The sequence below is a fragment of the Anolis sagrei genome, chromosome 2, assembly GCF_037176765.1.
Source record: "Anolis sagrei isolate rAnoSag1 chromosome 2, rAnoSag1.mat, whole genome shotgun sequence".
Lineage (NCBI taxonomy): Eukaryota > Metazoa > Chordata > Lepidosauria > Squamata > Dactyloidae > Anolis > Anolis sagrei.
The window spans coordinates 179830415-179856702 of NC_090022.1; the positions used below are offsets into that span (position 1 = coordinate 179830415).

General features: G+C 38.5%; 1 protein-coding gene across 3 annotated transcripts in view; it reads right to left on the reverse strand.

Annotated features, from left to right (window-relative positions):
* Nucleotides 1-26288, reverse strand: part of SMURF2 (SMAD specific E3 ubiquitin protein ligase 2) — a 93273-nt gene that overhangs the window by 10672 nt on the left and 56313 nt on the right. For all 3 annotated transcript variants that reach the window (XM_067464213.1, XM_060763101.2, XM_067464214.1), the window contains 9 exons: nt 24059-24261; nt 21614-21698; nt 17378-17536; nt 11129-11342; nt 9970-10073; nt 6850-6964; nt 5546-5724; nt 2877-3014; nt 2630-2750 (listed from right to left, as the gene is read on the reverse strand). In XM_067464213.1, coding sequence (XP_067320314.1) covers nt 2630-2750; nt 2877-3014; nt 5546-5724; nt 6850-6964; nt 9970-10073; nt 11129-11342; nt 17378-17536; nt 21614-21698; nt 24059-24261 — 1318 coding nt within the window. The remainder of the gene's footprint in view (nt 1-2629; nt 2751-2876; nt 3015-5545; nt 5725-6849; nt 6965-9969; nt 10074-11128; nt 11343-17377; nt 17537-21613; nt 21699-24058; nt 24262-26288) is intronic.

Here is a 26288-nt window from a genome sequence, read left to right on the forward strand (position 1 = left end):
GGAAACTACAGCCTCTGAATGAAAAAGAACGGCTGCTCTGATTTTTTGTTTTTAGTTGCACGTAAGAAATGAGGGCCAGTAAAATTTGACTGTTAACCTAAGCTAGAGATGTTCAAACTTTTCAAGTTAGACATACATCCTTTCACAACATGGGAATTTGGTTTTACTGGCAAAACCAGGGGGTAAACCAACCCCTTATAAGAGGTTCATAACCCCTTATAAGAGGTTCATACAATATAAAATATATTGTTTAATACATATACATTTCATATTGAAAGCCACTTAGGGAAGTCACACTCCCTCAGAGGAAGAACATAAAAGGCAAATCATACAATCATAGAGTTAGAAGAGACCTTGTGGGCCATCCAATCCAACCTCCTGCCAAGAAGCTGGAAAATTGCATTCAAAGCACCCCCGACAGATAGCCATCCAGCCTCTGTTTAAAAGCCTCCAAAGGAGGAGCCTCCACCACACTCCAGTGCAGAGAGTTCCACTGCTGAACGGGTCTCACAGTCAGGAAGTTCTTCCTAATGTTCAGATGGAATCTCCTTTCTTGTAGTTTGAAGACATTGCTCCGTGTCCTAGTCTCCAGGGCAGCAGAATACAAGCTTGCTCCCTCCTCCCTGTGACTTCCTCTCACGTATTTATATATGCCTATCATATCTCCTTCTCAGCCTTCTCTTCTTCAGACTAAACATGCCCAGCTCTTTAAGCCGCTCCTCATAGGGCTTGTTCTCTAGACTCTTGATCATTTTAGTCGTCCTCCTCTGGACACATTCCAGCTTGTCAACAATCAGCCTGAATAAATCTCGCATGTTAGAAGCAAGTTGAAGACACAACACGACAACAGGCAAAGTAACGAAGAAGCTCCTGAGCTATACAGCTCTCTCACCAAGCAGTCCTTTCTCAACTTGCACATAGTTCTGAGGCCTGTTTCTGTCCCTTTTCTGGTGTGAGGACTAGCTCATGATTCACCTCTATTGTCTGCTCCTCAAAATGTGTGTGTCATGTATGAATGCATCTATCTGGGTCACATCAATGAAGCTTCTCATAGGTGGAGTGCCAACTAGCTCACATAAAACTTTGATGGTGCTTTTCCTGCATTTTAGGGGGTTGGACTAGATCTCCCACGTGGTCTCTTCCAACTCTATTATTATTTTATGATTCTATGAAACCTTGCTCCATCTGCCTGATTTGCCATCAGGGCAATGATTAGTATCACATTGGAAAGGTCACCCTCCTTGGCTTCTTGGGCCATTTGGGATGCCCTGTCTATAAATAAGGCGGTGGACGTTGGCATCAGCAGCTCAGGGCAGCTGACAAGAGACCGAGTGTCTCAAAGCTGGTGGTGAAACATGTATGTGCAGGTAAGTGCCGAAAGTATCCACGTCTTGTGCCACATCTCGTAACCGATTCCCCTCCTTTCTCCAATGGAATTGGGTATGAGTGTCTCCAATTTCTCTCTGTGTGTGATCTTATCTGCGGTAGAGACATGCCCCTCATATCCAAACCCAATCCTCTCCAGAACAACAAATATCCCCTCTCTCCTGCAATCCCCCCAATCCAATTTTTACAAAAATTGAATAAACCCCCAAAGAACCTGTTTTACAAATTAATTTCTTGACATAACTGCAAAAGGAACTCAAGTGGCTTAATTGATTTGATCATAAACAACTATCCGAATTGTTGTTGTTGTTATTATTAACTATTCATACGCCACCTTTCTCTCCATGGAGATTCAAGGTGGCTAACAACCCACACTTGACAAGTTTTTAAAAGTGCAACACGAAAGTAAAATAAATATATAAATAGTAACAGTTTGTTAAAAACAGCATTAAAGTACAAGAAATGCTTAAAATGGCCTTTAAATCTCATAGCCCCCCGACCCATGTTTCATGTTTCCCAAGACTGAAATATTATTAACAAGTTCAGCTAATCTATATAAATAAAAATGTAATGTTTGTTTGTGGGATTAACAGAACTCAAAAACTACTGGATGAATTGACACGAAATTTGTACACAATACACCTAACTGTCCAACGGGTGTCCATCACCCATAAACACAAGCACTCACACACACAGCGGAACAGACTTAAAAACCCCAAAAATACATCATATATACATATATGCATACACTCATATACATATGCACATGCACACATTTACACACACACATATATATATGCACAAACACTCACAAATATACACATATACACACATACATATACATACACACATATATACATATACACATATGCAGATATACATTCACACATACATATATACATATACACATGCACACACATATACACAATATGCATGTACACATATAAACACAAATACACAAATATATACACACATACACACACATATATACACACATATATACACACACAAAACACACATACACAGACTGGGCGACAGCAACGCGTAGCAGGGGACGGCTAGTAACAGATAAAATGTATGGCCCACTTAAGCCTTCATTGATTAAGAATGTTCAATACAGTTGTTACTCGTAATTATTGCCTCTGCAAATCCTCTGTAGAAGTTCAGGGCTTAACTTTGCATGTTCCCAAATTTAGGAATACTCTCTTGTTACACTTAACAAGCATAACATTCGCACACTGACCTCTAGCTCTTTCTCATCAAACGTCTTCAGTAGATGTTGTGGGATTACTTCATTAAATCCCTTCTGCAGAGCCAGAAATTGAGCTTCAATCCCTCGTAAAAATCGCCAGTTTACATAAAGCCTGCAACAAAAATCACAATCTGTTTGCAAAGGGTTTTTTTCCTTCATACCTAGCACCTAAGGTTTGCACCACTGCTTTTTTAAAATTATTATTTTGCTACCAGAAAACACAGACACATATACATACCTGACGTATTCCTTTTTATTCTCCTCTGTGACTGGAATGCTTTTGCCATTGGGTTTAAGTTCATGTTGTATAATTTCACCATAAGCATTATGTTCTACACAAAACGTATGGTCCAAGACTCCTGTAATATCGTTCTCACTAAAGTAGTAAAGAAAACAGAGGTAAACGAAGAGTCTGTGCAGAATGAGAAAGTCATGCAATTCTCCTACTGACTCTGCTCTTAAAGGACTTTTAAGTACAACGGAAATAATGTCATATAACAGAAATAACGTCAAAAATAGCATCATAATCTTTCCCAGAGTCAAAGTAGAATTATCAATACTAAAGGTGACATGTAAACATGTTTTGGAATAGTAATTAAGTTTGTGGTGCATATGTGTGTGAGAGGAGAAGGGACAATTTGATCGTACATTCCTAGAAATAATATTCTTAAAAAGCTATAGTCATATTGGAGATCTCATGATTTGATTTTTTGTTATGAGTTTTATTTTATTGTTTTGTATTATTTATTGTTATTGCTTTATTATTGATGTATTGTGGGCTCGGCCTCATGTAAGCCACACTGAGTCCCTTGGGAGATGGTAGCGGAGTATAAATAAAGTATTATTATTATTATTATTATTATTATTATTATTATTAGATTCACTGCTTTGGAATGAGGTGAGTGAATTTAAGAATAAATGAGAATGACTATAAAAGAGTTGCCTATGGCAATGTTAAATTTCCTGATGCTGAATATAAATGTCAAACTGAGGAAAGTTTGGTTTGTTTTAGAATTGAGAGTGCCTTTCTGTTGGTGATAATGAAATTAGTTTGCATCTCAGAACTTACAAAATACGGTAATTACTTTGGTTAGTTCTGCTCGTACTTATCAATTTGTCCATCTTTCTCCCTCCTCACCTAACCAAACATGTCCAAAGGAGTACTTGTGTGGAGGAAAAGAAAAAAAAATGTGTAGGACAGCTCTGACACATAGCTTCAGAAGAAGTCCTGCTTAAAAACTATCAGATATAAGGTGTGAAACTCATTTTCATCGAGGGCCACATCAGCCTTATAACTGCCTCCAAAGGGCCGTTGGCTCCATGGACAAAAAATCCATGGAGACAGGGCCAACAATATATTTTTCACAGTGCTCTTTAGTTTTTACCAGTTTGGGTCCCCAAATGCTACTGAAGACAACTCCCATTATCTTTGATTACGTTATGTAACACAGTAACAACAATATTTATTATGGTGCATAGACCCATCAGTGAACAAACAGTCAAAAATAAATTCTCCCATCTCAGGAGAAGTTCACTATACAAGATATATCTACATGGTCCAAGTAATACCCCTATCGGAGGTTAGTTTCTTTCTCATCCTTGTTGACACTGCGAGGAATTTTGCCACTATGAGGGTCACCCTGTGGCACTTATCCTCTAAATCAGGGGTCCTCAAACTAAGGCCCAGGGGGGGGGGGGTGGATACGGCCCTCCAAGGTCATTTACTCGGCCCTCGCTCAGAGTCAACCTAAGTCTGAAATGGCTTGAAAGCACACAACAACAACATCAACAATCCTATCACATCAGCCAAAAGCAAGCCCACACTTTCCACTGAAATACTAATAAGTTTATATTTGTTAAAACTGTTCTTCGTTTTAATTATTGTATTGTTTTTGCACTACAAATAAGGTATGTGCAGTGTGCATAGGAATTCATTCATGTTTTTTTTTTTCAAATTATAATCCGGCCCTCCAACAGTTTGAGGGACTGTGACCTGGCCCTCTGTTTAAAAAGTTTGAGGACCCCTGCTCTAAAATGATATCTAACAATCCTCTATGGGGGATGTCTGGTCACACATGGGACAAAACTGGATATAAAAGCTGGCTATGTTGCACTTCGTAATAACGGCACTGCAATAAAATATGCTATATTGTTTCTACTTTATTTTCTTCACAGAGGCATAGTCTTTGGGAGTAAGGAATGTAACATGATTTTTGTTCCTGGGTTATAAATGTCATTTCTACCATAAAAACATGGAAAAAGTTGATTAAATGGCAAAAAAATGTTTTAACGGGGCATCCTGCAGCACATTTTGCTATAGTTTTTCAATGAATATCTCATTGAGTCTCAAACAATTCAACATAATTTGTGGCAGCCATGAAAACGAAATTTCTGGAGTATAACAACTACTTTCAAAGTAAGTACTGCACAATTAAATGGGAATAACACTTTCAAACCAGAAAGAGATGTTTATTCGAATTTTGTTACACAGTGTTATCCTCCAGGCGGACTGGGGATAATGGGAATTGCAATCCAACAGCACTTGTGGTTCTGAGGTTGGGGAAAGATTAAATGACATTTTAAAGTCAGGCATCATATCCACAAGCCTTGTATCTAAATTCAGCTCCACTTTACTTGGTAGACAGAACAAATGTAGCCTACCGGATGTGACTGCATCACAACTCCCATCAGCTCTAGTCATTATTATGCCTAATGAGGAATACAGAAGTTGTAGTCCAGAATCTGAAAGGCATTGAGGGCTTTGAGTTTGACACATGTGCATTAGATCCTCTACAGTTTTGGTGAAATTGTTGTTACAAGGCAAATATATTTGAGATTGGTTTTTTTTTATTTAAAAAATACAATCGTTCTAAACATAATCATCCTTTGGAAGGGCTTGGTACATACAGTATCCATACTAAGCTGTTGTGAAGATCTGGGTCAACTAATTCCATGTCATCCAGTGTAATTGGCTTTCCCAGCAACTGCTTATAAAAAGGCAACGTGAAGCCCCCGTCAATGTAATGTCCATGAAACACAGCCATCCCCATGATCCGCCCCACAAAGTGGAAGTAGGACAAATGTTCCTGGAGTGGAAAGAACACAAATAGCCATATCAATCCTAATTACTGAGATCTGGATAATGAAACATTGTCACATTTTGCAACACACATTAGATTGCTTAGGAAGTTAGAAAGTTAGAAAAATAACAGTATACAGCACAAAATAATATTAATCAAGGAAAAAATTAAAGTATGCGTATTTAAACATAATCCCAATTAGTTTAAAGAATAAGAGCTAAACATATATACAAGATCTTTCAAACCGCTTATCTAAGGTTAGCTTGGTTTATATTATCAAAGGAGACAGGCTAATACTGAGGAAATCTAAAGCAGCTTTGCATAAATATTGCTGCTTTCCTAACCTTTATTCTGGTGGTTGTAACATTTTAGTAAGCCTTCAGCTTTGCTTTGTTTTGTTGTCTTGGTCTTGCCAGTTTAACTACCATCTGTAATGCTAAATATATCCTGTCTATCTATCCATCCTATATTTATTGTATCAGCTTCCACGTTGGCTATGTTTCTGTTCTGTTACTAATGTGCTGTGCTATGACATGGGTCAAGGATTTGGGGATATTTGAGATTAATTTGGAGAGCAGGACTGCAAGCACCTGAAGAAATAGGAGGTAGGAAGCAATCTCCTTGTAAAACATCTAGGCTAGATGTTGCTGTTTCTGGGGTCTTTTGTATCCAGCTACTAATCCATAGGTGTTAGGACATTTAACAATGCTGATAAATGAACTAGTAACAGTAACTTTGTCATTAGTGGCACAGATGGGACAGCTTCCCAAATCATCTTTACAGGTCTATGTCCACTGACAATATCAGGAAATCTGGCTGTAAGCATTCCTAATGGAAAGTGTTCTTAATACTGACAAGATCACAAATGCCTGTGTGATGACATGGGGGCATAAAGAATAATGCATTGTATCTGAGACACAAATTCCAAAATCACAAATTCCATTTAGCATCCTTGTAGACATTCTAGGATCTTGAGGAGACATTTTTACTATTTATTTAATATCACTATCTGTTCTAAAAATAAAGCATATGATCACACAAAATGAGGATTTATAATGTTAATATCAATACTGAAAAGACATTTTGCTGGGTAGAAAGAGCATATAAATTCAAGGAAGTGCTTATTTATACCGGGTTAACAGCAGAATCTGGATTTATCTGTAGCGTATAGATGTCATCACGCGAATATTGGAAGAGGCCATAATAGGGATTCAGCATTTCATGGGAAAGCAAATAGAGCCATTCTCTGAAGAAAACACAAGCACGCTGAGATCAGATGAGAGTTGCACAAAAATACAGGTTGCATCTGTCAAGTAGGAAAATTAGGTACCACTTATGTGGAGAGGCTAAGTTAACTAATTTACGAGACCATTAAAAAAATCTCCAGCAAAAGCATGGAGGAAGTACTTTGTCAGTGTCGCAGATGGACGGTAAAGCGACAGCTCCCCTGGTGGCTAGAAAAGCTGGAATGTTAAATAGCCTCTGACTGTCTGTCTATATGTGTCGTGTGTCTATGGCATTGAATGTTTGCCAAGTATATGTACATTGTAATCCATCCTGAGTCCCCTGTGGGGTGAGAAGGGTGGACTATAAATACTGTAAATAAATAAATAAATAAATAAATTTACAATCATTGCCTCAATTTTATTTCAACTAAGCATCTCAGGGACTTGTTTGATCTCTTTTGTAAATTCATGCTAAATCATGAGAAAATGTTATGTAGAACATACAAAGTACACGACACTCCATGCAAAATTTAGTATTCTTTGAATAAAGCTAAGGAGACGTCACATTTTTGTAAGAACAGCTAAATCCCAGAAACTAGCAATGGAAGGGATTATACAACATTTCTAATTGTGGGGGTAGGGTTGGTGGAGGCATACACAGCACAGAATAAAATAACCTATTAAAGAAAACAATAACAGTAACCAGTGGAAGTACAAGACTGAAGAAATACAGTACTTTATTTAGTTCTTTAAAAAGTACAGTATGAAAACAAACAAAAACAACAGTATTCAATCTATCCTCAGCAGATCCCTCTCCTAAACTCAGAAACAGCATTTTAGTTGTATGGAGTCACTGATTCTTTTAATTATATATTAGTAATGCAGCATGGACACAATATCACAGATGCTTATTTATTTCAGGTCAAGAATACATTTTAAAATTGCCAAGGAAGCTCCAATAATTTTATCCCATAATAAAATAATATTGGCATCTCCAGTTTTGTATATCATATTTAAGATCTCATTTAATGCTTAATTAGCATTCTGTAGCAGTTCCTTATTTCAGTGCATGAGCAATGCAAGCGTACTCTAACTTAGATGTTAAGACTGCATACAGTTCAGCTATTGTGTCCTAAATAATTATGTGACAGCATGTTGAAATATGCCAATAACTCAAAGGACTATTACTTTAAAAGACTATATTTTAAAGTGCTAAATAAATTTGCTCCCGTTGATAAATATTGGCTTAAGCAACAGCAAGAGTACATAGAATTTTATAGTGCTTCTGAGATTTACTCCCCTGGCTCAGGTCACTAACTCTCATTGCCAGCTGGCCAGTTTGTGCTAAATGGAATTGCTGATGGAAGGAAAGCAAGTTAGATCTCAATAGCACCTGAAACAGCTTTATTCTAGTTTTGAAATGGATAAAAAGCTGCCCAGAAGCATTTGCTAGTTGTTAGTTGTTAGAAATATATGTGCTTTGGATTTAGGCAGAGAGGAATCATCCTCTGCTCCAGCCCATACTTTCCTTCCCATTAGTTAGATCCATTCGTCATCTGAAATGTGCTTTTATTTATTATGCACCTTGACAGAAAATGTATTAAGTGAATGTCAACAAATCAGTTTGTCCCGTTCTTCCACTTAGATCAAGTGTTTGTTAACTCACTTGTCTTAAATGCCCTCTCAAGACCAATGCAGTCTAAAATATTTTGCATGACACCATGGATAGGTCTCAATAATACACTGTTGGGTTGTTGTAGGTTTTTTCGGGTTATATGGCCATGTTCTGGAGGCATTTTCTCCTGACGTTTCGCCTGCATCTATGGCAAGCATCCTCAGAGGTAGTGAGGTCTCTTGGAACTAGGAAAATTGGGTTTATATATCTGTGGAATGTCCAGGGTGGGAGAAAGAACTCTTGTCTGTTGGAGCTAGTTGTGAATGTTTCAACTGGCCACCTTGATTAGCATTTGATGGCCTGGCAGTGCCTGGGGCAATCTTTTGTTGAGAGGTGATTAGATTGCATCAAATGCTAATCAAGGTGGTCAGTTGAAACATTCACACCTAGCTCCAACAGACAAGAGTTCTCTGTCCCACCCTGGTGATTCCATAGATGGAAAATGGGTTTATATATCTGTGGAATGACCAGGGTGGGACAGAGAACTCTTGTCTCTGGAGCTAGGTGTGAATGTTTCAACTGACCACCTTGATTAGCATTTGATGCACATCTAATCACCTTTCAACAAAAGATTGCCCCAGGCACTGCCAGGCCATCAAATGCTAATCAAGGTGGTCAGTTGAAACATTCACACCTAGCTCCAGCAGACAAGAATCCTTTTTCCCACCCTGGTCATTCCACAGATATATAAACCCATTTTCCTAGTTCCAACAGACCTCACTACCTCCGAGGATGCTTGCCACAGATGCAGGCGAAACGTCAGGAGAAAATGCCTCCAGAACATGGCCATATAGCCAAAAAAAAACCTACAACAACCTAATGATTCCGGCCATGAAAGCCTTCGACAATACAATACATTGTTGTTGGGAAAATCCACTCACCCACCTCACAACTATGAGGACTGCTGATAAGTTCCACAAAAGCAAGGAAGCTTGATTGGGGTGACAAACATTATCGCCTTTGCTCATCAGAAAAACCAGCACTTTTCATACTATACTTTAATACTGAAGCTGGGAGTTGGCATTAGCCTTGCTTAGGACCATAGAGGGCTTCTTGAACTCTTGCGACAAAAACATTGATCTGAGAGCTATTGCGTATTTTATTTTGTGTCACATAATCTTGTATGCTTTCTGCTTTAGATATACATTCTTCTATTAAAAATGTAGTAAGATTATGGACTGTTCTGAAAAAAAATGTTGCTAGAAGGCCAACATGGGAAACTGAGCCTACATCCCCAAATTCACCAGAAATTGCTGAACTGGCTTTAAAATCCATCACTACATAGTGCACCCATGGGCAAAACCTGTTGTTTCTGGATCATCACAAAATGAAAAAAATGTAATTGTTTACCTGGCAACTCCTCCATAATCGAGGCCTTCTTCCCCACGAAATTTTATCATTAATCTCTTCCATAGGTCTTTAGGCCTCATCTTCATGACTTGCCTGTAAGACTCCTGAAATTAAATTGCATATGGCTTTGTGAGTACTATCACAATACTTATACTCTACTTAAAATTATAATCATATTATTCAAATGTATATGTCTTATTATTTATTTATTTATTTATTTATTTATTTACGACATTTATATGCCGCCTTTCTCATCCCAAAAGGGACTCAGAGCGGCTTTCAAGATATAGATAGATAGATAGATAGATAGATAGATATAGATATAATTAGCATAGTACAATATGGAGCCCACGGTGGCGCAGTGGGTTAAACCCCTGTGCTGGCAGGACTGAAGACCAACAGTCGCAGGTTCAAATACAGGGAGAGGTGGATGAGCTCCCTCTACTAGCTCCAGCTCCTCATGCGGGGACATGAGAGAAGCCTCCCACAAGGATGACAAAAACATAAAATCATCCAGGCGTCCCCTGGGCAACGTCCTTGCAGACGGCCAATTCTCTTACACCAGAAGCGACTTAAAGTTTCTCAAGTCGCTCCTGACACGACAAAAATAAAAATAGTACAATATCAGTATTATATATTACTATATTGATCTATAACATTATATTGTAATATTCTTAGTAATATATAAAATATATAATTATAATATCATATTATTAGTAGTAGTATTATTATATTGTATTACATTATAATATTATAATTATTATATGTATATACAATATATTACATTACATTACATTACATTACATTATTAGCATATACTAGCAATAACCTCTGAGGATGCCTGCCATAGATGCAGGCGAAACATGAGGAGAGAATGCTTCTAGAACATGGCCATAGAGCCCAAAACAACCTACAACAACCCAATAATCTGAATTAAATAAAGCCATGAACATTGATGCAATGGATATTTTGTGGGAAGCAGTCCTTTACTGTAAATGCTAATAGACACACATTAACTTATGGGGCAATAACCCTCTGAGCCAGTATGACATGGTTTTCTCTTTTCCCATTTGCCGTTTTTGTTTCCTCCGGCTTGTTTTGCTCTGTCCTGCCCAGTATCCTGTATTCTGTTGTAAATAAAATGTTTATTCAAAGTTACCTCAAAGATTTCTTCTCTGGAGACTTCTATGCGACAGTGTCCAGCTTGGGGCTGCTGCTGAGACAGCTCTTGCCTCAGAATCTTAAGCTTTTGCACTAAGTCCCGCTTGTACCTTGGCACCGTTAGGCATTCGGCTTCATCAGGAAGCTGGCACAATGATACTACCTGTTGCTGCTGCTGGTGCTGCTGTTGGTCTTTAAGTTGGTTCTGACGGCTGAAAAAAAATAGAAGCTCTGATTAATTCAAGTTTTTCAGTTGTTTCTCTTCTCATAATTAATCAATAGGCAATGGAATCAAAATGTTCAGGCAAATATAATGGTGGTTACTATAGTTACAATGTCTTGTTTTGCTACAATTCTTTTAAGATGACTGAGGGCATGCACGTCTGTCTGGTTTGATATTTTTCAACCAGCTTCAGAGGGTTTAAAACATTCTAGTAAGTATGCGGCAGCAGTATTTTTATGTCAAATGTTCAAAAGCTCTCATGTTTCCTTTGTATGTTTTAATGTCTTTCATGTTAATATTCAGGATTACGTCAAGATACACACACACATAAAAGTCTAAAACTGGATACCACACTGCTTTAAATGGCTTTCCTGAAGAATGAGCTTACAAAAATGTGTGTACAGGCACTTTGGCAAAGGTGGTGCCCCTTGTACCTGGACTAGTCTTGACCACAGGAATGTAGGCAAACTCACATGTAGCCAGTTGGCGGGGATACATGAATATTTTCACTAGCTGTGCTTAAAAATGTATCAGAGCTAAATTTGGACTGTGCATGTGGGTGGGGGCCTTCATAAGAAAGCATTTTAAGATTAAAGAATTCTTGATATTCTCTACAGCTATGAGGTTAGAAGTAATGGGAACATGTGCTGCATTGTAATTAGACCATATTTTGCAGCCTTTTTCTTAAAAATGTGTATGAACTACAGACGATGAAGCAAGCGGGGCAGACAACACAATTCCTAGGTGGACAAATGGAAAAAAATTGCATGTTCAAAAGTTGCATAAGCATTCTGGTTATTATGCTGATTATTTCAGCTATATTTGTACAGAAAGATAGCATTTGGTACATACCAAAGGGGGACAGGTTGCTGATCTATAACTGTAGTTCTTTGCGTGAATCCCAATCCAGAAATCCCAACCAGTTTACCAGCTGTTAGGATTTCTGCAAGTTGAAAGCCAAAACATCTGGGGACCCACAGGATGTTCTAGAGATCTTTTCTAAGCATTTTGACAGTAGTTCCACCCAGCCCCACAGATCAGAGCAGTGCACTTCCCACCTAAACCTTCAGTTCCCTGGACAGCAAAGCAGCCAAAGATCTAAGGATAGACAGGACACAACAAAGGTAGGACGGATGGCATTATGTGAGTTCCCAGACGACCACTTGAAGAACTATAGTTATAGTAGAGCCTGTAAGTAATGTTGCAAACAGTAGTATGAGTGCCAGAAGGGGGAAAGGGGTTACTCATGAGCAGGAGTCAGATGAAGAACAACAAAGGAAAAGGATCCAGGATATACTTATGGTGCCTACCGACGAATACTCATTTGAATGGTTTTCTGGAGACGAAGAGTCAATGAGTGAGGGAGAGGAAGGAGATACAATGGATGGTAAGCAAGGAACAAAGAGGGTTACTTGGGAGCAGGAATCAGATGAAGAGCGTGAGAGGAAGAGGATCCGGGATATACTTGCTACTCCCACAGATGACGAACCATTTATGGGTTTCTCTGGGAGTGATAGGTCTGGGAGTAATGAGGATGGGGATGACACATTGGACTGGACTAAGGTTAAAGAGGTACAAGATGTATGTGTGGAGCCGACGTCTAGTGACACGTTTATGGGTTTCTCTGGTAATGAGGATTGGCAAACAGGAAGTAAGATAAAAGTAGGCTCTGAAATGGTGAATCTTCGCAGAAGGCAAGGTGTTGGTTCGTGCATTGGGTTCTTGTCGCTGCCTGTTTCGTGTTGGCATTGGGTCCTGGATCTACAGGTTACTGCTTCCATTCATGTGCTTTCGATCTGACGTGGATTCTTGTGGGTGCAGATTTCCCCCTTCCTTGACTACGACGCTTTGGAACTTCGCTACCTTGGATTTGGCTTACTACGACCTCAGACTTCATTTGACTACGCTTTCTCCTCCACAGTTCTTCTGTTTGTTAACCATTTGTTTTCTGTGCTAATTTGTGTGACTTTCTGAGCACTTTGTGTTAATCCGGATTTTTTTCTCCGGATAATCCGGATTATTGCCTTAAGTTTCTTTTTGAACCAGGACTGATTGTTATCTTTGTGTTTTTGACCAGAGGCACTGAGTTAAGTGTCTCTGAGTCCTTTTTTGCTTTGTTTAATAAACTTTATTGTGGAGATATTCCTTTTCTATAGTCACCTATCTTGACAAAACCTATGATGCTATGCAGTAACATGTTGCTAAGCAAACTAGAGCTAAAGACATGAGACTGTAAGAGATGGAGTACCAGAGGCCATTTTAATATGTTTGCCTAGCATGGTAAAATGCCAAGTGTCATCAATGCTTATTATATCCTTTTTGTGATCAATTCTCCTGATTCTAAAAATCTACTACAGTACGACTCTGCATCCATGGGCCCAGGATCCGTGTTTTCACCTACCAGCATCCAACAAGATATGTCCTCTCTAGAAATGTTCTCAGTCCTCCAGGTCAAAATTGCAAATGAGGAGGGATGGTGGTAGATGTAATTTTAGTAAAATTGACAATTTTATCTTAATTGTTTAGAAAATCAAAGGTTATAGATATATCAAAATGTGTATTTTTTGTTGATGACATTGCTCATTGGATTTTTCAAATCCTTTCATAATGAAAAACAGATGTACAAATGAAAAAGCTGAAGTATGTGGTTAGAACAGCTTGCGAATTACAAAAAGCTTCTATGATTTTAGAATTTGTAAGAAACACGAGATTTCTTCTAAAGTCTATTGTCAGCTATTTTAGAAATCTATATAGATGAAATCAGTTACTCATAGAACATTACTACTGAGAAAAAAAGAAAAGTGTTTGCGAAATCCAAAAGAAATGCTTAATAATAATAAAAACGTAAACATTCCTCTGCAGTAGGCATTTGCAGAGACCTCCAACATATCCCAGCTGATAAGAATGAATATTGTATTTTCTAGCAGTAGATATACACTAGCCACACCTTCCTGTATTTCCATACAATGGGAAGATACGATTTAACATTTTTAACTTGCTGGAGCCTCTCAGGCTACCTCCAAAAAGAGATTCCTATTCCAGAGTTTCATCACCTAATCCTGCCCTCTGGCTTCTTGCTGCCCCGTTCCCTTCAGATGCACTTGGTTTTCTAGCCATTCAGCCTTTTATGGAGCATCTACTTAATGCTACACAGGTGTTTCCTAGAAATAGCATTTAAAAGGCGTCAAGATTGAGGAACAACAAAGGAAAATTCCAGGGGTGTCTGAACAAATGGATAGTTTTGTCTAGACAATAGAAAATGTGACTTTGAAAGCCTCTCCTGCTCTTGGAAACCTTGCTAACCAATGGAGGAGGGACAGGGAAGAGAAGCGCAAAATGCAGGAGCAACTAGAGAGAAGATAATTTTATTGCCCATTACTTTATGGGTTGAAAATCTTTCTTGGGGCAACTGTTTCAAAGTGAAATAGACACAGTTTTGTCTTTCATCTCAAAATAACTCAAGGTTTTGCTTCCCTTTGAAAGAATTTAATCACAGTTATCCCTCAGGAAGTTTTATAACGCAAAACACATTGAGCAATAAATTGTCTTCTATATATCTTTGAAATCTCTTCCTTTCTTGATCTTGGAAACACAGAAATATTGGAGGGCTCTTGTTTTTTTTCTCAAAAGCTTTTGAGGTTGGGAACATGGTCAGCTTCAGATTCGTGTACAAGATGAAACCCAAACAAAATGCATATTCTTACAATAACATATGCCATCCATTCTCTAATACATATGTAGCATTTTGAAGCAATTAGTGGCTTATGTGCTTCAAATAATTCTAATTGCCCCCTAGAATAATGGTTTCTAATCTACAGACCCCCACATGTTGCTGGGTCTCGACTCCCAGCACAGCTGATGGTCAGAGAGTCTAAGGACATCTGCGGACTCAAAGCAAGGAACTACTGGTTCTAAACACAGAGCAACAAGCAGACCACATTTCCGTGTACGAACCCACGCGATCTCCTCAATCATCTGGAGAGGCCCTGCTCTCTTTCCCGCCCCCTTCACAGGCGCGATTGGTGGGGACGAGGGAGAGGGCCTTCTCTGTGATGGCCCCCCAACTGGAACTCACTTCCTAAGGATATCAGGCAAGCCCCCATATTGGCAGTCTTTAGGAGGAACCTCAAAACGTGGCTGTTCCAGTGTGCCTTCCCTGAATGAGGAAATAATCCCCAGCAAAATGTCCTCAGAAGCACTTTAACTACTCATTGGATTGCTCTCCCTTCATTTCCTTTAAAACCCTCCTACTAGAAACATCCTACCTCTGCTCATGCCCAGTGTTTATTTTTTAAATTTTAAACTATTACATTTGGCCCGGCCATAGGTTTTTAAAATCCTTGCGTGTTACTGTTTATATGTGAGCTATATTAGTTGTATTGTTTTTTGCTTATTGTTTTTTGTCTTATTGATGTGTTGTCGGGCTTGGCCTCATGTAAGCCACTCCGAGTCCCCTTGGAGAGATGGTGGCAGGGTATAACTAGAATGCGAGAATATATGCTAATGGCCAGACTAACTTATAACAGGAGGAATAAGAGTAATGAGGACTTTCTAGAAAAATGGAAGTTGGCCATGGCATATCTGAATAGAGAGTCAGTAATATAGAGTCAGTAATATAGAGGAGCTCCACTAGGGATTTAGGTTTACCATGAATAAGGATAGATAAATAGGCTTAAAGGCTTCATAGTGTTTCGGTGCGGGAAGTCATGGTAAAGGGTGCACGGGTGTGGGGATGAGGGTTTATTTTGTTCAGGATAGGGGTTTTGGGTTGAGTGTAAGGTCTGGGATATGTGTGTAAACTGGCATGTGCTGATTTCCTGAATGTTATGAAAAAAATTAATACTAAGCTCTGACTGAAAGCAGTGGAAAACAGCCAGAAATAGCAAGTTTATGTGTATTAAGACATGTAAATGATAATAATTTGTACTTAACGTCAAAATTAACTGATTGATTGAATAAGGTAGATAGGCATGTACACGTCAAAAATATTGGTACCTGTTTATATCTGATTTGCCATGGTTTGCTTTTCTGTTATGTACCATAATCAAAATAAACAGTTTTAACCAAAAAAAATAGTTATTATTATTATGTTTTCATTGATAAATTAATTGATATTAATGTTACAGTCTCTCTCAAAAAAAGAGAGCCAAGATGACTAAGAATAAAAATGAATAGGAAAAGTATAATTTTAAAAGAACAAAACAGGCTGGGTAAAAACTAGGTGCTACATGTCTAGAGTAACTTTACCCTGGTGAAAAACATTGGACGCTTGTACTACAATCAAATGCTCACTTTCCTAGGGCAAGCTCTATGCAGTGGGGCTTTAGAGTAAACAGGCACAGAATTGGGATTGTAGAGTGTCCATTAGCATTTGTTTTGCTTAGTCTGAAGTATTAAGAAGTCTAAATATACTTAATATGTCACTGACTGGAAATCATATTATACTCTGGCTCTGTTAGTTCTGTTGGTTTTATTGGCCTCATAATAATTTTAATAACTAATTTAAATGAATTTTAATTCTGGCTTTATATAAATTTATGCTTATGTTTTAAATGTTAGATGTAGATTAATTGACATGTTATGTTTTTTTAAAATTTCTGGTTATAATTTTGTCTTAGATGTTTATTTTGGGATCTGGTTGGTTTGTTATTTGTACTTATATTTATGAATGTCCGATGGCACTGAATGTTTTCCTTTTTTGTTGGAATCCGCCCTGAGTTCCCTCGGGGAGATAGGGCAGAATACAAATTATTATTATTATTATTATTATTATTATTATTATTATTATTAACTGCAATATAAATTATGCTTGTGATGTATATTTTCCTCCATGAATTCCCTTAATAGTATATTTGTGACTCATATAAAATCTTCATGGCACATGACAACAGATTTAAGAGACCTGTGCTGAACACTAAGAAATTACATAATGCAAGGTTTCAGAGTCTACTGACTACACCCCATCAAAAACACTTTCATTCTCTAAATATTAATCCACATGGACTGGTGACATCATGGACTCACTTTAGAACCAGGTGCAAGTTAGCTGATAGCCGTGGATCCGTAAATTGCGTTGTTCTGTTGTTATGGTCAACAAAATAAACTCTGCCGGTTGCTGTATTGCGGATCTCCCATCCAGGAGGCAAAGGACCAAGCTCTTCGCAATTGATGTTGCTAAGATCCCTGCAAAAACAAACATAAAATGAAAAATACCTCAGCATTTGGCATCTGAGTCGAACAAGTGTAAATGTAACATAACAATTCCACGAAGCCTGAGTGTATGCATTGTTTCAGAAACTTGATATGTTCAGCTGGAATCTCTACTCCCAAGGAACGAGCCCACCAAAGGAAAAGAAAAACACAGTCTGACAAAAACAATCCACTATACATGCCTTGGGAAAGCTCTTCTCATAGCCTACTTTTTTCAAAACAAACAAATACACTAGCAATCATTGTGATGCTGATTTAAAAACAAAAATAACATCCTTTGCCATACTTGCTGACAGGACTTGAACAATTGTTTTGACAAATATTCTTAAAAGATGATAGCACTCTCTTAAGAATATCTTACTTTTTTTCTTAAAATTGAAGATGAACATTTGCAAATACATTGGTATTTTCAATGAAGGGTATAAAGTGCACCACATAGTTTTTGCCCACTGTGAAAACCAGATGCTATACGCAATAAAGAAATATTCCTCATCCCTTAAGCTGCCATAAACTAGAAATGGATAACAAGAAGCCCACCAGTTCCATATTTCCCCAACAGACAAGAATAGCAGACAAACTGTTCAGATACTCTCTGACTTTATGCCTATAATGAATATAAATTCAATATAGAGCTTTGCCCTCCACCCATGTGGAGCAGTAATGGGTCATTTTCCATTTGTACAGTATGAGGGTATTCTTAAAGGGGTAAAGCCAACATGTATATTAGTAGTGCTTTTCCCATTTACCATAAATCAAGATACACCCCAGTGTCTAAAATCAGACTCATAGGCCCAGAACAAGCAGTTTGTTTATGAACTGGCATACAAATAACAGTACTTTTACAACTAACATACAGTACCACCTCATCAGATTTGACAATGGGCATCTAGGTAGCCTTCTGACCTCCAGAGCTTGTCCATCAATGCAACAATATAGAAAATAAATAAAACGGAGACCTGGAGCATATGCACATACATGTAAATGTAAAGGTTACCCCTTGACATTAAGTCTAGTCGTGTTCAACTCTGGGGAGTGGTGCTCATCTCCATTTCTAAGCCAAAGAGTCGACGTGGTCTGTAAACACCTCTTAGATCATGCGGCTGGCATGACTGAATAGAGTGCTGTTGCCTTCCCACAGAACCAGGACCTATTGATCTACTCACATTTGCATGTTTTCGATCTACTAGGTTGGCAGAAGCTGGGGCTAACATCGGGAGCTCACCCTACTCCCCAGATCAGAACCTTTCAGTCAAGTTCAGCAGCTCAGCGGTTTAACCCTCTGCGCCACCAGGGGCTCCTATATATGCATGATTTACACATTATAAAGTAGGTAAAGCTTGGGAAACAATATTGGCCCTAGGTGGTCCTTTCAGTCTAAAGGCAGAAGGAAAATTTGAACACACCAATCACCAATTAGCATAGCAGCAGAAGTAAACAAATTTAATTACTGTAAATGGAAAAAAGGCAATGCTGTATGAAATAATTATATGCCAATGACAAATGACGCCTGTCCTACCAAAATTGACATTTTAGTATTGCAGAATCACATTCCGTTGCAAAATTTGCCAAGGTCTAGAGCTACAAGATAGACCTTTATGACATCGTTGTCAGATGCGCTTTAAACTATGATCATCAGCCCCCTGCAACATAGCTGGCCTCCAATTTTAACTGTTGAAAAACAGTGTTTGTGTGTATGTGGGGATGGATTATCCCAAAAAAATCTTGTTCTCCCCATGTGTAACACACCGGAGAGGGAAATCTCATGCTATTCCGTGGTCAAAGCGTGATAAATGGAAACATCTATGAGTGCTTTAAAGAGGAACAACCTCTCTCTCTGTTCAAAAGTCTTGATATATATTCTTTTTGATCCTCTCCAGGAAGGACAAGTGATGCCATGACAGAAGTTATGAGAGGAAAGCCTGAAAGGATTCAGTGGAAAAATCTACAGTATTCAGCGCAAAGCAATCAGATATACCATTCAGAAATTCTCAGAGCCAATGATGGATTCAAACAACAAATAATGCTAAAACCTATTAATTGCTCCCCATAGAAAGCACTTTATACTCTGTAAAACAAATAAAAAGACATAACATTTATTCACAGCATGGAGCAAGAGTGGAAGCTTGAATAAAATCAAAATGTGGAAGCTCCTTGCTGAAGGCATACATTAATCTACTGCTCTTGGTAACGGTTCACAGTGAGAACAGATAGTTTTGCGGAAGGTGGCATCTAATCTCAGAATCTCCTTCTTTAGAGCCTCGCACACAAGGGGTGAATCTAATCACTGATGGAACAGCTTATTAAGTTGAGAGGAAAATGCCCACTGAAATACTATGTTCCAAGTAGGCAGAAAAAAACGAAATGCAGAAAGAAATGCAGAAATACAGAAAGGGGTACGCCTGGCTCGAGAGCAGTACATGTGAAAAAGATTTTGGAGTCCTCGTGGACAACAAGTTAAACATGTGCCAGCAATGTCATGTAGCGGCAAAAAAAGCCAATGGGATTTTGGCCTGCATCAATAGGAGCATAGTGCCTAGATCCAGTGAAGTCATGCTACCCCTCTATTCTGCCTTGGTTAGACCACACCTGGAATACTGTGTCCAATTCTGGGCACCACAATTGAAGAGAGATATGACAAGCTGGAATGTGTCCAGAGGAGGACAACTAAAATGATCAAGGGTCTGGAGAACAAGCCCTATGAGGTGCAGCTTAAAGAGCTGGGCTTGTTTAGCCTGAAGAAGAGAAGGCTGAGAGGAGACATGGTAGCCATGTGAGAGGAAGTCACAGGGAGGAGGGAGCAAGCTTGTTTTCTGCTTCCCTGGAGACTAGGACGCATAGTAATGCCTTCAATCTACAAGAAAGAAGATTCCATCTGAACATTAGGAAGAACTTCCTGACTCTGAGAGCCGTTCAGCAGTGGAACTCTCTGCCCTGGAGTGTAGTGGAGGCTTCTTCTTTGGAGGCTTTTGAACAGAGGCTGGATGGCCATCTGTCAGGAGTGCTTTGAATGCAATTTTCCTGCTTCTTGGCAGGCGGTTGGACTGGATGGCCCATGAGGTCTCTTCCAACTCTATGATTCAGTCAAGCAAGAAAATAGCATAAACGATGGTAGTGGTGCTGCTGGAGTGCTAAAACATCATATCCTTTCTGAAACTAATAAAATAGCAATTTTCTTCAGGGTTTAAATCCTTTTCCTATTTGGGGGGTGGGATTCTCAACAAAGTCTTTGTTCTGTTCTGAATTGGCAATAACAGCAATAGTATTTTTAGAAGTTCAAAATTATATTTCTCTTTGTCTTTCTTTTTTTCTTATGCAGAAAAAGAGATCTGACCACCACTAAAGTGTTTTGCTTCATGTAAACACGCTGCCTGTCTTTGAATATCTGAATACTGAGGAATATCCTTATCCAATGCCACAAACACTCATGCGGACATGGGACATTTTTATCTCCTCAAACTTGTTGAGATCAAAAAACATCCCAGAATGCACTCAATGCAAATTATCTTTAATTTGTGTGCATGAGAGTTAATGTTAATAAAAATAAATTTCACAAGCCGTATTTCAGCTAATATGCACAGCTGCACACACATAGTACTTAGAAAGTTAAACATTCTATGCCAGAGAAATCCAAGACAAGTTTGATGAGACAGGCAGATCTGAAAACTATATTTTGTTCCAACGTTTTTTGAGTCAAAGGCAGAGGAAAGAAGCTATGCAAGGCACTGAAATCCCATCTGGGCCATTGGAAACTTTTCCATAGCTCTATGCAGCTTCTGTAAAGTATTAGATGCTTTGAACACGACAATGTCCATACCACTCTTCAAACACAGGCTTGAAGAATGTAGTACTTCTTACTTTTTCAGTGAAATCATAAATTCTTAACTGTTGAACCAAATTCCAAATCTGAGTTTGCGCAAACAGATACAGATAGCCATGCCAACAAGGCATGCTGTTCTCATTTATTATCTATATGTTGGTAAACATTACTAGATTGTTTTGGAAAAACCCTCAATTTAAAAACATCAAAACAAAGTCGAAATATTCCCTTACCGAGGTACACGGGGGTCATGCCATGTGCTTACACCAGTCTGAGTATGTAGGAAATACACCTGTCCTTGCTGAGTTGTCCTTTGCTCTGTTCATTAAAAAATACCAATGTGAAAACAAACACCAATAATAAAAAGATTTGTTTCCTTGATTGAAGAAAATGTCAGTGAACATGAATTGTAGAGCAAGCAAATCAAGGACTGAATATGCCACAGCAGTGATTTATCTGTAAAATTCTCATTCCCCAGAGATCAGTCCAAAATTCAATCTTTTGCAGAATTGTTGTCCATGTGTGCTTTAGTGAGAGTAGTGAGACATAAACAGGACTGGGGTTATATTATCCTATACAAACCATTTTCCCAAGGTGATATTTTATTCCACTTTTATGTTATATGTACAAACTGTTCATTATTCTTGCCCAATTGGAATGGTAGGACTTGTTTGATTTCAGTTTCTTAAAGCACAATCCTCTGTACCATATATACTTAAGTATAAGCCAAGGCACCTAATTTTACAACATAAATACTAAGAAAACTTATTGACTCGAGTATAAGCTGAGGGTGGGAAATGCAGCTGCTACTGGTAAATTTCAAAATAAAAATAGATTCCAATAAAATCACATTAATTGAGGCATCAGTAGGTTACATGTTTTTGAATATTTACATAAAGCTGTAATTTAAGATAAGACTGTCCAGCTCTGATTAAACCATTATTTTAAGCTTCTTCTATGTATATGTACTTACATATCATTCCAATAAATGTAATAATAATAATAATAATAATAATAATAATAATAATAATAGAGTAAAATAATAAATGCAATAATAATAATAATAATAGAGTAAAATAATGTAAATGCAAGAAGAAGAGGAAGAGGAGGAGGAGGAGGAGGAGGAGGAGGAGGAGGAGCAGTAAAATAATAAATAACCTTGATTCAAGTATAAGCCAAGGGAGGCTTTTTTAGCCTTAAAAAAGGGCTGAAAAACTTGGCTTGCACTCTAGTATATACGATATGTCTATGCTGTGTATGACAACTATTGCAACCTTTTGATGAGACCATGGGAGAGTGTCACTGTATCTGACGCTGTCTGAGGGTGCTTCTAGATTAGGCCATTCTGTTATGCAGTTGCCTTACTTTGTTTATTACAACTTAAAGGGATTTGACTCTGCCATTTTCTTTTTGTTCCCATATTTTTCTATCCTTATTTCTTTTTTTTAACATGAAAGAGATGGAGGCAAAGATGGAATAACTGCATTGCCTTTTCACTGGTAGCATCGTTCTGGAAGTAGCCCAATACCTTATGGTTTTATGGACTGAAATAATAGAACTGTTTCTTTAGAAATACAAGGGAATTGTATTATTGCATGTACCCAGCACACATGCAAACATATAGAATGGTACTGTCAGTAAGAAGGATCATATTAAGCAGGAAATCTAAACAATATGCTTATTTATGACCATATCATAAAACGGTGCTGGATCAAAGGCTCAGATTGCACAAATTCCAAGAATCTTCGTTATTTTTAAAGATTTTGTCAACTGTCATAGATGCAAAAAAACAAAAAACAAACCCAAAATGAGCACTTTATGTCAAATATGGAAGACCACCTTGGCTGTAGAACTGTTCAGGACTGAAATAGACTGCTTGTTGAGTAGTAAATTCCCCTTCTTTGGAGATCTTAAAGCAGAGGCTGGATGGCCATCTTCCAGAAGAGCTTTTGCTGTGAATTCCTGTATAGAAGAGGCTTAGACTAGATGGCCCTTGTAGACCCTTCCAACTCTAAGAATATTTCTGCATCACATTTTACTCAGCAGCTATTAATGGTGGGAATTAACTTAAAAGCAGTCAGCATTCCATTCAATTTTATCTATACCAGAGGCTTGCCCTACACATCTACTAATGTTCTATGTGATACACATTTATTACTATTCACAACCAATACTGTCTTCTATGCCTAGCTCACACATTTATTTATCAACATTTTCACCTGAATCCTTCATGAATGTTGGCCTTACTGCATTCATGAATCAATCAAAATATTTATATTCCACCACTTATGGGATCTTACGGCAGTGTACAAGGAAAATGGATTATCTTCACTGTCCAATAGTTCATGAAGAATTCTCCTCCCTTTGTTCTTTTCATTATGATAGATGAGGAAGAAATGCCTCTCTTATTATGCCTGAAGTTATCTCCTAACTCCTTCCTGCCAAATGAACCATGCGTTTTCATGCGACAAAACAAAAATCCTGCAGACACAATCACTACTAGCCCAACAATCATTTCACAGAATTATTTAACAAAGGGTTTTTAAAAACTTTATAGCTGTAACCATGACAAGATCAATGCTGCAAAGACTTGCCAGAAGGCTTCTTCGGAAATGGTCAATCATACACAGACTTGGTAAGGATCAAACAGACAGTTAAACAGTTTTAGCAATACGTACCATATCCTTCAGGTAAATCTGGAGGCGTATGTAGATGGGTCCTGCTCATGTAGTTCCTGTGCCTCTGAGATCTCACTCTTCTCTCTGCTAGCCTTGGATCAGATGTCTGTCCACATGTTGCACCATTGATTCCCGTGACAGGCGTATTCTCATCCACAAAGCAACTCAGGGGTCGACCAGGACTGGAATATTCTGAGGCTGGCCTATTTTTTTTAAAAAAACAACAGTTTTCTTTGAGTGTTCATTTGTGAATTCATACAGACAGGTATTGCACCAGCACAAAACCAAATTTGTAACGCTGCAAAACGAAGCAATATTTGGCAGGGTCCCTGTCCCCCACACCCTCAGTGGATATGTCTAGTGGGGCCTTCACTGCAAAGCCATGATAAAGAGTTCAAAGCAATTACAAACAACCAAACAACCAGTGACAAACAAGCATCCTATTCTCTATGGTTCACCCATGTGGGTGATTAGCTGCTAATTTACAAGAGGCAAAATAGAAGATAAGTGAAGACAGAAGAAAGAATAGTTTCACTGAAATAATATTCCGGCATATAAGACGACTCGGTGTATAAGACGATGCCCAACTTTTCCAGTTAAAATATAGTTTGGGATATACTCGCCGTATAAGACTACCCCTCTTCCAACGCACACCAAATAATTTTTTTAAAAGCATCAGATTTGATTTCAATATGGTAATTTTCCTATTACTGTACCTCTTTCTCTGCCTCTCAGATCTTGCACATGCGCACCTTCACCGCTTCACTGCAGTCTTCAGGAGCGAGATCTGAGAGGCAGAGGAGGAGGTACGGTAATAGGATACAAGGGCGGGCCAGACAGGTAAAAGAGGTGTGTTTTTCTGGGCCCAGAGCCACTCTATCTCTTTTTTCCATACTCCGGGTGCCCCGGATGCCTGCAGCTTGCTGCACACTTCACTTAAACCTTCCCGGTGAAGCCCCCCCCCCACCTCACAATCGAGACCGCATTGAGTCCACGAATCCTGATGAATTGATTTTCTTCTACCATACTCGTACAACTTCGCCCTTAATGCTTTCATACAGTCGCTGCATACGGCAGGGACGCGGCCACTGACATTTTTGAGTCCCCCCACAATATGCAGCAACCATAGATTCTTCAATCCGGATTGGAAGTTTCAGCACCCGCTATATAAGACGACTCCTGGCGTATAAGATGACTCCCGCATATAAGACGACTCCCATGCATATAAGATTACTCCCGTGTATAAGACAACTCCCGTGTACAAGTCGACCCCTGACTTTTGAGAAGATTTTCTTGGGTTAAAAAGTAGTCTTATACGCCAGAATATATGGTATTTGTTTTAGTCAGATACCAAAACTGTAATGATTGATGAAAGTTGATACCTGGAATCAAGTGACTCGATCACATAGGTTTCCAGGATGAACCAAAGCTGCCAAAGTTATCACCAATATGACAGTGTATTTCAAGAGTCCTCCAGGAGCAGGTTTATAAGACAAAGTTTATAAGACAAAGGACCAGCATAATAAAGTACATTTGAGTGACAATGTCACATGACTGCTCCAGAGGCAATTTCTGCCTAATATCTAAGAATAGAGTAACATTTCAGATGGAGTAGAAAGGGAAACTGGAAAAAATAGAATTCATTTGAACATCTTGTGTACACTTGTTACAACTAGAAAGTCAAATTGGAGAGTAAGGAGTTGGAGATTGCACATTACTCTTGGTTCAACAGATTTTCACGAGCTGCAGCAGGATCACTAACAAATGAGATTGTGCGGGTTATAAACAGACATTTATTAGGCCCTTAGGAGATCTCTTACCTAAGAAAGCAGATACAGCAAGGAAGATGAAGGTCCTTGCAAAGGAAGGTGGTAAGCAGATATTACTGCCAATGAGACCTTCAAAGATAGTGAAAAATTATTCCACCAGAAGACCTTGGAGGTCTGCACACTCATACCTCCAAAGACCCCAGAAATAAATAAATACACACACACACATTATGCTCCCAGTTCTTTCTAGAGGTGTGGAGGAGCATTTTACCTGAGTCCTGCCCTTTTCTGTGTCATTGCAGGCACAAGAGATTCCTTTTATACAACAGAAAGTGACATGGAATTACTGCCTATCTGTCAGTTGTCAGTGTCTACACGTGCACTCTCCTTTGCTTCTAAATTACTGTCTAGGGGACTACTGACATTGTTTGACTATGATCTTTCTACTCAGCAAATAAAGG